This window comes from Glossina fuscipes, unplaced genomic scaffold (assembly GCF_014805625.2).
Source record: "Glossina fuscipes isolate IAEA_lab_2018 unplaced genomic scaffold, Yale_Gfus_2 0, whole genome shotgun sequence".
Classification (NCBI taxonomy): domain Eukaryota; kingdom Metazoa; phylum Arthropoda; class Insecta; order Diptera; family Glossinidae; genus Glossina; species Glossina fuscipes.
The window spans coordinates 20,785,597-20,800,706 of record NW_023998414.1 but is presented as its reverse complement, the minus strand read 5'-3'; the positions used below and the strand labels follow the sequence as shown (position 1 = coordinate 20,800,706).

At 30.3% G+C, this 15,110-nt stretch overlaps 1 protein-coding gene across 1 annotated transcript in view; it reads left to right on the top strand.

Annotated features, from left to right (window-relative positions):
• Positions 1 to 11,067: 11,067 nt before the first annotated feature.
• The window catches only part of LOC119644620 (solute carrier family 41 member 2), a 34,113-nt gene continuing 30,070 nt past the window's right edge, over positions 11,068 to 15,110 (top strand). The window contains exon 1 of the mRNA XM_038044247.1: positions 11,068 to 11,183. Coding sequence (XP_037900175.1) covers positions 11,165 to 11,183 — 19 coding nt within the window. The 5' untranslated portion in view covers positions 11,068 to 11,164. The remainder of the gene's footprint in view (positions 11,184 to 15,110) is intronic.

The following is a 15,110-nucleotide window of genomic DNA, read 5'->3' as shown; positions in this document are numbered from 1 at the left end:
CAATACTTTGCTTCTCTTGATCAGAGAAGATAATGTACAAAATAACACCATTCTAATTCCTTCATTGCAAGCATTCTAAAGCGATTAACATATCGTTCTATGTCTTTAATAGTTAGCTTTTTATTGGTCTTCAGAAAGTAGATTTATTAAGTGCTTCCATGGCCATTCTTCAGTTTCTTTGCGAATTGATGTGGCAATTAATTCCACCAAGCCCGAGAAGTATAAAATGATAAATGATGTTGTTTTAGTATATCAATCTCCAGGGTTTTCCATATTTCACTATATTAAAATCAGCTTGTAATACAACAGCTATTTCGAACGATTGTCTCTTAAACAATTATACAAAACACACTAACTAATTATTTTCTAAGTTATCAATTAGCGCGTATATCATATCTAGTTTTTGTCTTTACTTTGCCATTAAACATAAATTACATATTTAGCTCATATTGATGAACAAAGAAAATATTTATTCATAAAACAGATTAGTTAGATTGTTAGTCTGTGCTGGAAGACTATAATCGAATTTTTAGTATGCGTCTTTGACCCGTTTTCAATAGCCACGGTTAAAAAAAGAATTATATGCGATCACTTTATTTGTACATTTTTAAAAATTTCGTTTATTAAATAACGCGACACGACTTATAACGAAGAGAAAATGATCCTGCGCCTCATTACTTATGCATTTAAGACCCAATTGTGAGTGTATCGGTTGCACCAAATTTTAAAATGGTAGCTAATATAAATACAAGTGGTACATTTAGCCTTTAGCAATTTCTGTGAAAAAACTAGGGTCGCATTGTTTTTAACCAAGAATTAAAATTATGTTTTATAAAATTTGACGATGAACTAAAATTACGTAAAACATTGTAAATATATGTTCTATAGTAAAATTTAAGAATTCTTTAACGAATTTAATCAAACAAAAAAAAACTTGTTACAACATATATATATATATATATATATATATATATACTATAATGTAAACAATATCACATTCATTTATGGTTAAATTTATAATTTGTAGTTCCAGTTATTAGAAAATAAAAATCCCCTTGCCAATAAAGCTATTTTTTACCACTCCTACCAAATAAAAATTTCTCCTATCTAATATGTTTGGAAACAAAAACTGCACCAATGACTAAATTGATACATTTTTTGTTCTGAAATTATTTTTTGCGGCAACACTGGTTAATTACTCTTGCAATCAGTGACATTTTAAATGAGGACATTTTTGTTAGGCTTTTATTACTATAAAAAATTTCAGTTGAGATTTGAAGTCAATTTTACTCTGAGAAGTAGAATTGTATTCGCTCCAAATTCAAAAAATCACTCAGGTAAGGAATGTGCAGTAAAGTAAATTTTATTCTGAGAACTACAATTTATTATTCTCAGCAAATTTTGTCTTTTAATTGAAGTAACGTAAATGTAACGATTGAAGTGAGCGGGGTGACCAGATCGTAACTTTATAATTAAAAAATAATTTTTTTCATCTGTTTCAATTAGTAATTATTTTATTATTGTTAATATTGTATTTATATTAGTATTTATTAGAATATTGTAGTTACGCACTAAATATAAATGAATATATAAAATGTGGGCTTGTGCTGTCACCTTAACGGCAAGTATCGCGGGGACATTTTGAACGTTTACAAACACCATCATAAAAAATAATAAAGTAAGCCAAGCCAAAACCACTTTTGTTTCCCAGAAAAATAAATGAAATTATATAAAAAAATGCCGATCATCTTCACCTCCACGGCCACCTCCACCACATAGAAATCTGAAGAAAATATAATTAAAGAAAAAGTATTACGTTAAATAATGAATTGACTTACTCATTTTCGCGTTATGTTATTATTGGCAATAATTATAAACTAATAATATATAATATCCTATAATATTAATAATAATAAGAATGAAAGCATTAAAATTTATTATTTGGATTTTTATCTTATCTTTAATAAATTTAACACTTCGATTGACTAGAAATTTTCAGGTACAAAAAGATGATACAAATTATTATTTTTACATAAATTCCAGTAAGTGAAACGGCCTATTCCTAAACTTAAAATGTAAATTGAGGAGTTTTTATTTTATATTTTAAATAAATAAATAAATGAAAATTATAAAAGGTTTCTTGTTTCTATGAAATGTTAGATGTGTGATGTTACAACACAATACGTGCAAATGGCTCGCTGGGACGTGTAAATGTGAAATTCCCTTTTTCGTGTTTCAATTTTCAATCATTTGCAACAAATAATACAGAGTTGCAATTTTAAGAATGCAGGGTAATATTCAATAATTTTTTTTTATTCTAATTTGCTTTCATATTGGTTTTGTCGAAATTTTATAGAGAATGACGTACAAAATTCCTCATCGCTGATTTTTATGTTTAAAATTTAGTATACATCAGGACATTTTCAATTAATCTGCAACATTTTCAGTTTTGAACTTTTATAGGTTCTTTCAGCTTAATACCAGAAATTTGAAAAAGTCGAATATTTCTTTTATGTATTCTCTGATTGAAAGAAAGCAATATTGTTCATTATGATTTTTACCATTCGACTTCTTATAAAGTAAATGCACTAAACGTACTTAGAAAGTTTTTATTAAAGTGTTGCTTTTTCACTATAACCGAAATGTTTGAATATTCATTATTCTGGCCAATGTTTCTCGAAAAAGTTTTTCCTATATTCAGGTTAGATGGATCACTGACAATATCTACGACTTTTAGTCCACTTGACTCTGCAATATTTATGTCATAGGACTTTTGAAAAGTCACTTCAAAAGTATTCCTTCCTTTAACCGGAAAATTACCCAGAAGAATGTTGAAATTGGTTGTTACGCTTTTGACGACATATACTGTTGACCACTTGGATACTTCCATACAATTTTCCTCTTTATTATAATCTATTTTTGCATCAACGAAGGCATCATCAGCATTTATTATTATTTTCTTTTTATCGACAATTTTTGCTAGTTCATTTGTATAATTTGGATGCATAACACCGTCTGACTGCTTAGGAGTAGTTACTTTCAGTTTTTTTTTAGCTAATAACTTCCGAGAAGACCTTACCAAGTTTACTGGCTGACTCATTATACTTGTAATAATCAGATAATAATTTTTGTGTTAGATTCTCCTTTTTTTATTAGGACCTTCCTTTTCTCTTCTTAAAATTACAATTTTTCTTTCATCTACATTAGTTATAACTGTATTTTCTCCTATTGTGTTTCTCTCTTTAGGGATTTGAATTGAATTTTCTGATAAATTTAAGCCTTACAATGCGTGGTTCCTCTTAAGTTTTTTGATGTTATTGGGATATTATCGTCGTCCTTTTCCATTTCTATTTTTAATGGACTATGGACTATGTCTTTTATAAGCGCTTAGATGGAGGGTTGCGACCGCACCAACGCAGGATCCTACCCGGCGTTATGTATTCTGGAAAAAAATGCTTGTCGCAAATATAACTATTTTTCTTATAACTTGGAATATTTAATAAACTTAACCATATTTGAAGTTTATTTCCAAGAATTTTAAAAAGTGATCTTCGTTCAACAGTTCTTTTCCATTATATTTGCACACTAAACAGTCTCTTGTACGCAACCATATGAATAAATAATAAAAATATAAGAAAAGTAAAAATTATTAGAATGTTCTAATAATAAATAACTATAAAAATTTTTGAAAAGAAAAGAATAAAAAATTTTAATTTTCACTTTTCTCGCTTCTGAAAGAAATAATAAAAATTGCAAAAAGAAAAAAATTTTGAATTTTCATTCTTTTACCGAAATAAATAACAAAAATTACTTTTATATTCCACTTTTCAACATCTCGCGCGTATTGAAATAAAAGATATTTGCTTGAACATATGTTTAAAATCAGATGGTTCAGTTGTGCAATTACAGATGTGTTTTATGAAGTTTATGAAGCAAAGTTGCATTTGAAATCTGTGTGTGAGTTATAAATTTGTATATACAAATATATACATATTCAGTTGAAATTTCAATCAAGTCAATGAAGGGTATAAGCTTCAAGTTCGCGCTGTTACCGCGACTAAAGTTGTCTGGAAAAGATGTAAGTGTCCAGCTGAAAAATTAAAAGAATCTAAGTGCACAGCATTTGAATATTTTTGTGACAAAGTGCTTATTGTTGTTGTCTTTTAATTGTTAATAAACATCGTTATAATTTTGTTAGAAAAACTTGATATCATTACATTTAGTATTAAGGTATATATTATATATTCATATATATACATATATATGTGTACTAATGCATATGTAACAAGACAATTCTTCCTGAAATCATTTAAACAAAATGATATATCGGAAACTTCTGAAAATCATTTAGAATCCCATTTTTTTAATTTCTTTCGTTTTCTTAATTGAAATGCAATTTATTGGAGACCTTCGAGTTCAAATTGATTATGAAATAATGACGTAGGCATATGAAATTTTTTTCCAAATTAATGTTTGTATATATGTACGTATGTATGTATATACGTACTGCACACTTTATCGGGCACATTTTACCATTATGTGTAATACGTAAGTCGCAACCATGAATAGTTGTGGAGGAAAAATCGTCACAGCATGGTTTTATATTTCACATTCACAAATAAAATCAATAAATATTAAGCCAGCTACTAGCTTAAATGGAAAAGACAATATTCCGAAATGTGTGCATTTAAATAGATGAGAAGGTTGCAAGGGGAGAGTGTGAACCATATAAGTAAAGAGAAGTAAAGATACAGTTGTATAAAGAAGAAGCAAATAAATGCTAAGAGAAATGAACTAACTATTTTTACTCTCCCCATTTTAACACTTTATTTGTACTTATATACAACAACAAACGTGCATTTATAAATGTATACAAAAGCTCACGTTTGATCAAAAATCGCGTGTAAAGCAATTCAGTATAGTTAAATGTAAATATGTATGCACAGGTGACCGCCGAATAGTGCGTATAGTTTTTAAAATCCTTCATCAGTAGTATACTCGCAAAATAAAACTTTCAAATTGATAAAATAATCCTTTGATTTTTGCACTAGAAATCCCTTTGCATTAAAACTTCATTCCGTTAAACGTGGTCTCAGATAACACGTTGTTATTGCTCTGTCATTGATGCATTTGCAACTACATATACACATATATATGTTTATTTATATACAATAATTAAAAAAAGTCGATATGCGTACACGTAAATTCAAAACATAGGTAGTTTTGGCGGGATTTATATTGAAGGCCATGTTATTGTATCTTGAAAAACTAGAATTGCCGCTTATTGTTCCAAGATGACCCTTTTCAACATTTGAATTTAAAAAGATAATTATGAACTGTTCCCATGTAAAGTTCCAAAATTGTCTGATGACTGATAGATGCCTCTATTTACATAAACAGACTATTAAAATATCCTTAATTAATATTTTATATACTTGACCAAGTATTCAAGTTGCTGATAGCATATAACTATTATTACGAACGTGGAGTTAGCACAGCTGCAACAACGAAAATAGGAAACTGAAATTCGAAACGAAAGTTCATTGATCGATTAAAAACTTAAGCTAGGGAAAAGTCTGTGAATTGACCACAAGAAATTGAGCTAAGCCGCCTCCAAAAATATCAAACACAATTTTTCTATTCTTCACGTATAACTTTCGATCCCGTTGAGATGTATTCAAAAATTGTTACTCAGGCAATTGTCAGGTTCGTCTGCATGTTCCGTCAAAAATCGATGCCAATCGTCTTACTAACATATCCACGTCTAAGATTTAAATAATTAACTTGGCATGTATATCTCGTCTTATGTTTATTGAAAAAATTTTGATACTAAAATTGTTTCGTACTTTTTCATGTCCTTGTGCAAAGGAAGGAATAGTTTTTAAGAAAAGTGGTATTTTTTGTACCTTTAACGTAGCTATAGTTATGAAGTAGACATTTCATATTTACAAGTTATATTATATATCACGGACATATATGCTACACAAATTACAAGTAAAAAGTATTACAAGTATGTTTTTGCACAATAGAAGTTGTCAACTTTTGCGTCCACAAAGGCGTTCTTTTTTAATCTTTTCAGAGGAATGTTTTGACTTTGCGTTTGTGGTAGAAGGTTATGTTTCTACTGTAGGTGCATTCTCTAGCATGTATCTATCATTCCGTAGTAGCGTGCATTATTTGTGTCAAAATTACTCGTCAAAGATTGGAGAAGCCTTATGTACATGTGTCCAATTGCGAGCGGCATCATATGCCCCTGGCGTTGAAATTTTTCACAATTTGGAACAATACGTTGAACAATCAAATAGTGGATTACGACTTTTTCGTCAATTTCTCAGTATTAGTGTTGCTTTAAATTGAAAAGTCCCTTTTTTTTTCTTTGGTATAAAATTTAATAGTATCTTTTTTATGACCGTATCATATACGTTTTAAAGTAAATATCATATAATGTACTGTATGGGCTTGGTGGCACTTAAACAATTAAATACATTGTAACAAAGCAAAATTTTAAATATTTACTTTCATAAATATTATCTATGAAATCTGAAAATCTCGCCGTTCGCAAACATGTAATAACTTGCTCAATTCGTTTGCAAGATATAAAAATGCACGGATCTGAATTCATCTGAAATTGTATTTTGCTTTATTCGTTTTTTCGTTTTTGTTAAGAATACAATTATGTTTCGAAAAAATTTGATGTAATCGTACATGCCTAAGTGATATTTTGGCATACAAAGGCACTCAGATTAAAGTTTAATAATTACGTATTGTTTAAGAAAAATAATACCCGTCTTCCGTTTACAATTACGTTATAAATACGTTAGTTAAGACAGAGATGGTTTCGATCGGCTGCATAGTCGCTTATGTTAATTCATTACGCTTATAATGAAAATATGAAGAAATTTCCAACTTGATGAAAATGAAACTTATTTATCTTTTGTGGAGTTTTGGTTTATGTATAGATTGCCTGATAACTGTTAATAAAAAATGATGGCAGTATTTTAGGAAAGTTTATGTAATTTATGTGTTTATAGGCGAAAGTATATTTATATACATAGCGGTTTTATCTTATCATTGTGGCATAAATTTAAAGTGGGATTTTTAAAAAAATAATAATTATAAAAATCAAAGCATTGACAGCAGAAACAGCTGCGCGGGACAAAGAAGCTATGATTTTTCACGTGGAAATCTTGACCGTAACGAAATCCTATTCGAAATCCGGCATCAAGAAAATTTTTTGCAAAATAAATTAATAGCTACTGCATACTAAAGAGTAAAGGAACGTACTTAAAACGTAGTCGGTCGCATTAAAAAGCAGCGGTCGTGTATTAAATTAAATTTCAAAAGCCACTTGCGTTTTTGTATTAGTAAAACAAATAAATATTTTGTTTCATGTATATCCTAAAAAATTGAAAAATAATGCGTGACGTTTAACTGAGATAAATTTGTGATAAATCCTTTTGAAAATTTTTTAATGAACTCAAATGGAATGCTTTGTACGCATATAACTATTCATGTATATGCCCTGATGCAGTGATGGGGAAAAAAAGCGACTCGCTATGTAATTAGTTTGATAATAAGATTACATGATAAACAGAATTGCGCTACTTGTAATTAAACCATATATCATCATTATTGGTTCGTGCTTAAAAAGATATGAAAACTGTATATTTAAAATATTTAACACCTTTTTGTAGCTTTTTCCAAACTGTCGATAATTGAAGTTCCCGTTGCTAAAAACCTAGAATGAAAAGAGGAGAGACTGTTAATATTCACAATCAGGTCCTTCGGCAATAAGTCCGCAGAGATTGCGCTAATGTGTTCAATAGGATTAAAAAAACTCTGTTTACGGTAAAGCGTATGGCAGAAACTATCTATATTGGAAAAGTAATCTTGCGTCCTTTTGAAGGTTTTGCACTAACACAGTTCAAAAATTAATGCTCTATATTGATGGCGTGATTACCATTTATTTTTATTCATATTTTCAATCCAAATTCCATGGTCATTTATTATTAGATGCAATGATGTTTGAGACACAGATTCCTTTCGGCTTCAGTTTATTTAATTTAATCCATCAATATTTGAACTTATCATTGGTTTAAAAATTTGGTATGGATATTAATCCAATATTCCGTGCCATTTTTCTTTTCCAAGAATTAGCGGCAGTTAAGATCTTTCGTTGTGCTTCATTACTTCGTTTAGTGTAATCAATGAGCCTCAGCGGCAGTTTGAATTAGGATGGAAACACTTTCAAAGGGTTGTATTCATATATTTCGAAAATTCTGAAATGCTGAAAGTAAACTGACATATTAGTGCACACATGTATATGTGTTTTTCAAGCAAAATTTTTACAAACGCATAAAGTCTGCAGAAGTTCCATAAAAATTCACTTCTTAAGGTTATAACTGACATGGACGTCACTTTAAGTTAAACAATATGTCGGAAGCTTTTTATGCATTTCAATTATATGAAATTATATATCTATATTCAATTTTCCCTCTATATATCTATTTTATGTTGATATTTTTTTTCGATCATAATGTTATGCATTATGAATGTTTTCCGTCTGGGCGCACTGCTAATAAGGAATATTACTTAGGTAAATGTTATGAAGAAGACGCAATTAATCTGAAAGAATAAATGAAAATTTTTCATTTTATAAATAAATTCATTCTCTAGTTCTCGAGTACGGTAGTAAAACTTTGGTCATTATTTCACACACTCTTTATGATAAAATTCAGTTCGGAGGGACGTATGCAACACCATGAAAGGTTTGACATAAACCCGGCTTCTATTATGCCATAATTTTCTGAATCAGGTTAAGCCGACCTGTCTGTCTTATGTGTGTGAATGCGATTTTGTGTTAAATCTGTAAGTCATCGTAATTTTCGAGTTATTTGGTACATGGATTTGTTCCGATCCAAGAATGAGAATTATTGAAAATGCATTAGACTGCGAAAAGGAGCACGCGGATCGTGGAACATGAGTGGAAGAGGTAGAAGCATTTTTTGACGGACATTTTGACGAACGCATGGAAGGACATGCTTTAAATAATTCAGAATTTCATAATGATCAAGAAGCTTTTCTCTGGCTGATGCAAACGTTTCGAAAAAATGAATATTGCTCCAACCTTATGTTGACTCAGGAAATTATCGTCGTCTCACAGTATAGAAAAATTAGTACAGCTGCAATGGGCTCTAGTGGAGAAATAAAGTTGGGATGAGTGTGTTTGATGCTATGTTTATTGTAATAAGAAGTAAGAAAAGTTTTCGTAGTCTTAGATCAGATCGATTAGATCTAGATACATACTAAATATGCAAGACTTGGAATCTACCAAAAAGTCTTTCTCGCCCTCATATTATGTGAATGTTCCTACATAATCACATGAGAATCGAATTTAAATCTACAAGACTAGAAAGCGAAGAAATTTCTGCTGACCAGATGGATAAGGCAAAAAAAAAAAAATTATAAATAGGGCATTATGTGGAAAGTAAAAATTGATGCTTAATTTGTTGATGCAATTGTTGGGAAAATCCGTTTGATATGCACAGTTATCAACCGTCAATCGTCAGCGAATTCCGGCAAACAGGAATAATGGGAATCGGGCAGCTATTATTTATTCGCCGAACACATGCATAGATACCTGTAAATTAACAAAGGCAGAGGTTCTGTTAAAATTTATTTTTATAATCGAAAGTTTATGTTTAAATTATATTTTATCAAATTTGTTTTTTTTGCTTCTCCCTCTCTTTCTCTTAAATTGTACAATAGCATGAGGACATTAGCATAGCGTTTATTGTTTATTTCGAAATGAGGAAAACCAGTTCGGTTTGTGAATGCGAAATTGTGCAGTATAAACGGAATTATTTAAAGCTAATTAATAGAGATTATTTATTGTATGGTCGGTCGAATATTAAGATATTATAAATAAAATAAAATTCTGTTAAGATGATGTGATTTTATTGGGACTTATTTTAATAAACAAGGCGAACAATGGGTATATACGAATTTTGCTAGAAACACGCGCACGGTCGATTTCTCTTCGTTCTCAATTAGCGTAAGCCATTTTCTCTCATCTACGCATTATTTGAAATGCTAAAGGGTGCGCAAGAATTGAGACAGAAAGTTGAAACTTGTTACTTATGCGTGGAATGAAATAAATTGAAAAATAGTAATGATCCGCTTACAAATTTGCTCTCAATAATCAAGAAGTGAATCAACTCTAGAGAGAAACTCGAAATTTTTAAAATATTTTCTTTAAGTATTCGCAATCTCTTGTGCCTTATATATATGTGAAAATTCTTAAAAATAATTAGTGAAACCATTTGAAGTGCTCAAGTTCAATTACCAAAGAGCCCAGTTACCATCGTATGATGGGTATCAAAGATTCGTCTCAAGACTGATTTACTGATTTATTTAAAATAAACCAAGCGTAGGTACATGCGTATGTATGTATGTATGTATATATATACTATTGTATTCTGGGTGATTTATATTATTTGATCTTTCGAAGAAGAAGATATAAAACCAGTTTGTTTAGTAAACGTAGAAAGAAATATGTTTAACGAAGTTGTTTTAAATAAATTCATAGAAAACATTTTGTTCTTTAATGTATTCATACTTTGTGTCATATGTGTGACTTAATGTATAAATTAATAACTTGGAATAGAAGTTGATCACAGTTATTGGTACGATTAGAATCCGCAAAACGAGCGAACAAAATGTTATAGATATGATTAAATACAATAGTGCGTAACCAATGGAAAAAAGTACAATTTTATCAAAAAATTATTGGAAAAAGCTATTCGTGCATATGAAAAATTATGCGTAACAATTGTGAATGGTTTTATTGCTATTACGTATGTATACATAAGCATACGTACATGGCAATGGTAAACATTTGTGTGTTTTTTCTTTTTTTTTTTAGTGTTACCATGCTCGATGATTGAATGTTTTATTCGTCAACAACACTGATAAGTAAATTTTATAAATTTAACAATTTATCACATCCTTGCTTAAATTCATTAAATTGCAAAAAAAAATAATAAAACTAAAAATAAAAACTAAAAAGAAAAGAAATAACTAAGTGACAAAGAAAACAATATAAAGATATATGTACATATTTTTCTAAAGTCAGCTCGGAAAACACGTTTCTGTTAACGAAGATATGAGACGGCGACAAACTCGTAAGGATTTTTGCTTATATTGTAGAATATTATACATTTATAATTGTATAAATCTATTATCTCTTTATTAATATTTACACATACGTATTCGTACATGTATTCGTACATATGTGTATTAACAATGAAATATATATAAAATCATGAACTATAAAGATTCTGTGAATTTATGCATGATATTCGCCTTATTAAATATAATAAAAATAAGATGTAATGTGGTATCTAAATGAATTTGGTGTTTAAAGTTGAGACTAATAAACAGGTCTTTAATATCTTCCTATATACAATGGGTTAGTGACACTTGCAAATTAATGAAATAGATAATGGAGATCTTCTTGAATTTTAATTGACGATTCTATGAACGAAACAGGATAACAGCTTTACGAGAAATACTCGAGCAATTTGTAGATGTTTAGTTTGTGTGTTCATTGAAGCTTACTTTAGCAAATGTGCAATATAAAGTCGGCGTTAATCTTAATATTAATTGATTGCGATAAGCTGAAAACATATTGCTTACAATAATAGTTCACAGCAAAAGGAAAAACTGATTCACTAAATAGTTTCATTTTGACTTGATTTATCTTCGCCATTATCGCACCAACTGTTAACTGTTAACTGTTAACATTTATACATTTGATCATTTTATTTCTACGATAATAGGACATGATGGCCACAATTATTTAATGAAAGACTTATTTTGTCGTAAAGTTTATAATATCCAGAAAGACGTTCCAAAGCATGTCTGTCTGTGGCAGGCGCTATTCTGGTCGCAAAGAAAAAGTTTTCGGCTGCGTATTTGGCAAGAATATTGGCAATAGGTTATCAAAAATGGGCGAATGGCATTTCATAAAGTGGGAAAACCATTTTTTTCAAAGGCAAATATTTATTTATTTATGGATTTGGCAGTTAGAACCATTAAATTTCCGTGGATATTCTACAAAAAAATAAAATTCCATAATTGTGCTTATAGGGAAATGGGAGAAATCTGGCGCGTCCATCCAATATTATAGTGTATGAAATTTTTACTTTTTTTTGTGAAAACCTTGCAACGTCCACAAGAAAGCCTCAGAGATCCCATAAAGTCTGTTCATCTTTATTATATCTTCTTACAAAGGAAACTCTTGAAATTCTTGTACGAGGGTTTGCATTTGACACGGTGTCAAATCGCTCAAAGTACATCCCTGCACTTCAATATAAACTAAGACCACCTCTGCTTTCCGAGTTTTCTGCTAATTACTCATAAACCGCAATAGACACATGGTATAAATTTCCACAAGTATTTGAAAAAAGAAAGATTGAAACTGTCAACCAACACCTACCCAATATTACAAAGTATGAAAATTTGATTTTTTTTTTTTTTGTTTTTTACGATAAAGAATGTGGGTATAAAAGATTCGGATTGCGCGATAAATAATTAATTCTGCGCATGAAATTTCTATGCAACATTTTGGCATTTAACACTTAGGATGTGAGTTATCCCAGATTTATGCAATACTAATATCCATAGAGGCAGATTCAAGAAGTAGGATGTCCTTCAAGACAGCAGCAAATACTAATTAAAAGCGTACTTAGTCGCCTAATGAATTATTCGTTTATTCCTATTAAATTTCGTTGATGTCAAAAGTTAAATCAGAAATTCTAAAAAGCTCTTTATATTTTGGTATTGCCTTCACCCTAAGCGACATTTCCTAAACGACTTGTGTATGTATGCAACACGCAGAAAGGGCTAACTTAAACCTATATTTTTTATTATACCGATCCATTCAGAATCATTTTCTGATTCTAAGCTTGTCTGTCCATCTGATGTGTGTCCATGTATATTTGTATTCAACCAAAAAACGCAATTTTTGAGATATTTTGGTGAAATCGATTACAGTAACGTGTTTTGACCCAAGGACGAAAGCCAGTGAAAATGGCTCGCATCGGTCTACCTTTTTGATCACTCCCCATAAACTGCCTTATTTAAAAAAAAAAAATGCAATTTTCAAAACTTTTTGACGAAACTCGCTGTGTAACAGTATTTCGGCATTCTAAGCCGGTATGAGGAATTTGGATCGGTTGAGCGAATTTTTCGAACCCTCTCTCATAGAACCGTTTCTACGAAAACTGAATCTTTATATAAGATCTAACTTCAATGTTTCATAGTGAAAATTGGTTTAGGATAGTAAATTGAGAAAGCCTTACCCAATTTGAACCACAAAAGTCTATTGTTTGGATACCACAGCGATACAACGATTCTCAGGAAATGTAGACCCCTACATGCTGGAAAGGTCTAATTGTTAACTTTTTATTGTGAAAATTTGTCTATGATAGTAACTTGACATAAATGTGATGTGGAACGAATTTGAATCACATCGGTCTATTTTTTCGACTCCACTCAATGTATGGTTTCTCATGATATTAAACCCTTGAGAAAAAAGTGAAATTTTTTGTACATTTTGATAAAAATTGGCGGGGTAGGTAATGAAAAGCAATCCCTTACATGAAGGGAAAGTATAGTTTGTAGTTTACTACGAGGGAAAGTAAAAAATAATAAAATTCTTGGAAAGTAAATTAAGTTTTCTAAATATCAAATCAATCAATATCAAATTGTGCCTTTGCATGACAATAATGAGTAATTTTGGCTAAAAGTGGCGAAATTGTATTAGGCGAAATGGCCTATGGTATTCAACGGTACGGCCAGAAAACCAGATGCACGAAAACACAGGCAACTTAGATTGATTCAAAAAGTAATTCTAAAGGCATCGGTACAATAAAAGGTGGGTATATGTCGAGTCCTTTCTGTCCTATGCCCTGCGTTGCATACATCCGCACCAACTTAATATACTCGTGCTCAACAAGTGGTGTTGGATAATAATTAAAGAAAACTGTAATCTTCAAAAGTATGTCTTAGGTCCTAAGTCTTGAGTAAATTCTTGGTATCGACTAAACTAATCGGAACGAGAGCTAATGCGCTGTAGATACAAGTTCCCGTATATAATATGTAAATACATGCAATCGGATTTGATTTCGGTTTGCGTTAAAACATTATATAGGCTTGACGCATAGGAGAAACTAATTAGATCTCATCATAGATAGGAAGCTAATACTTTGAAAAAAATATGTTTTTATATTTTTGTATAATTGTCATTATTATTATTGTTTTGCAATAAGCGACATAACTAAACAGATAGAAGGTTTGTGTGCAAGTGCGTTACATTTTCCGAAAACATGTCTAATAAACTACTTTAGAAGTATGCTTTAGAAAAAAAAAAATAAGCAAAAACACGCATGCAAATAAACAGCTGTCCCAAGGTAAGACATTTCGCGTTGAGCGGCTCTTTCCACAAAAATTACACATTTTCACACCTTCATTTGACACCTGTTTGATACTTGGACTCTGCATAAGTACATCGATACTGATTGCCGTAGCTGTCATCTTAATTACATTTTCTTAAGATTTTCCCGCTCAACTGAGCAATTGAAATAATGAAGTTTGAAGCTGTAAATCAATCATTTTTTTCTTTAGACAGAGACTTGATACTCTACTTTTAAATGGAGGGCACAAGTGCAAGATATGTTTTGATCTTATGTCTTTAAAGCACCAAACGTCGCAAATTATGTCTCCGGAAGACATTTTCAAACCATGCGATACGCATAACCTACAAAAAAAAAAGAAAGATTAACTGAAATTTAAATTTAAATAATCACTGAATATGGATGTATGTAAAGCGATTTAACTCAATCAAACCGATAAACATATGAATCTTCTTTCTTAGAAAATTGGATTTTTTTTGATGGCTTTATTGATATTTCAATTCTCCAATTCTCTGAGAAAAAAGTGGATTTTCGATGCTTTGCTCGAATATTTGTTCAGGTGGCATCTACTGGATAATATTTTACAAAAAGCAAAATAAAAAAGTCATCATAACTTTATAATAATAATAATAA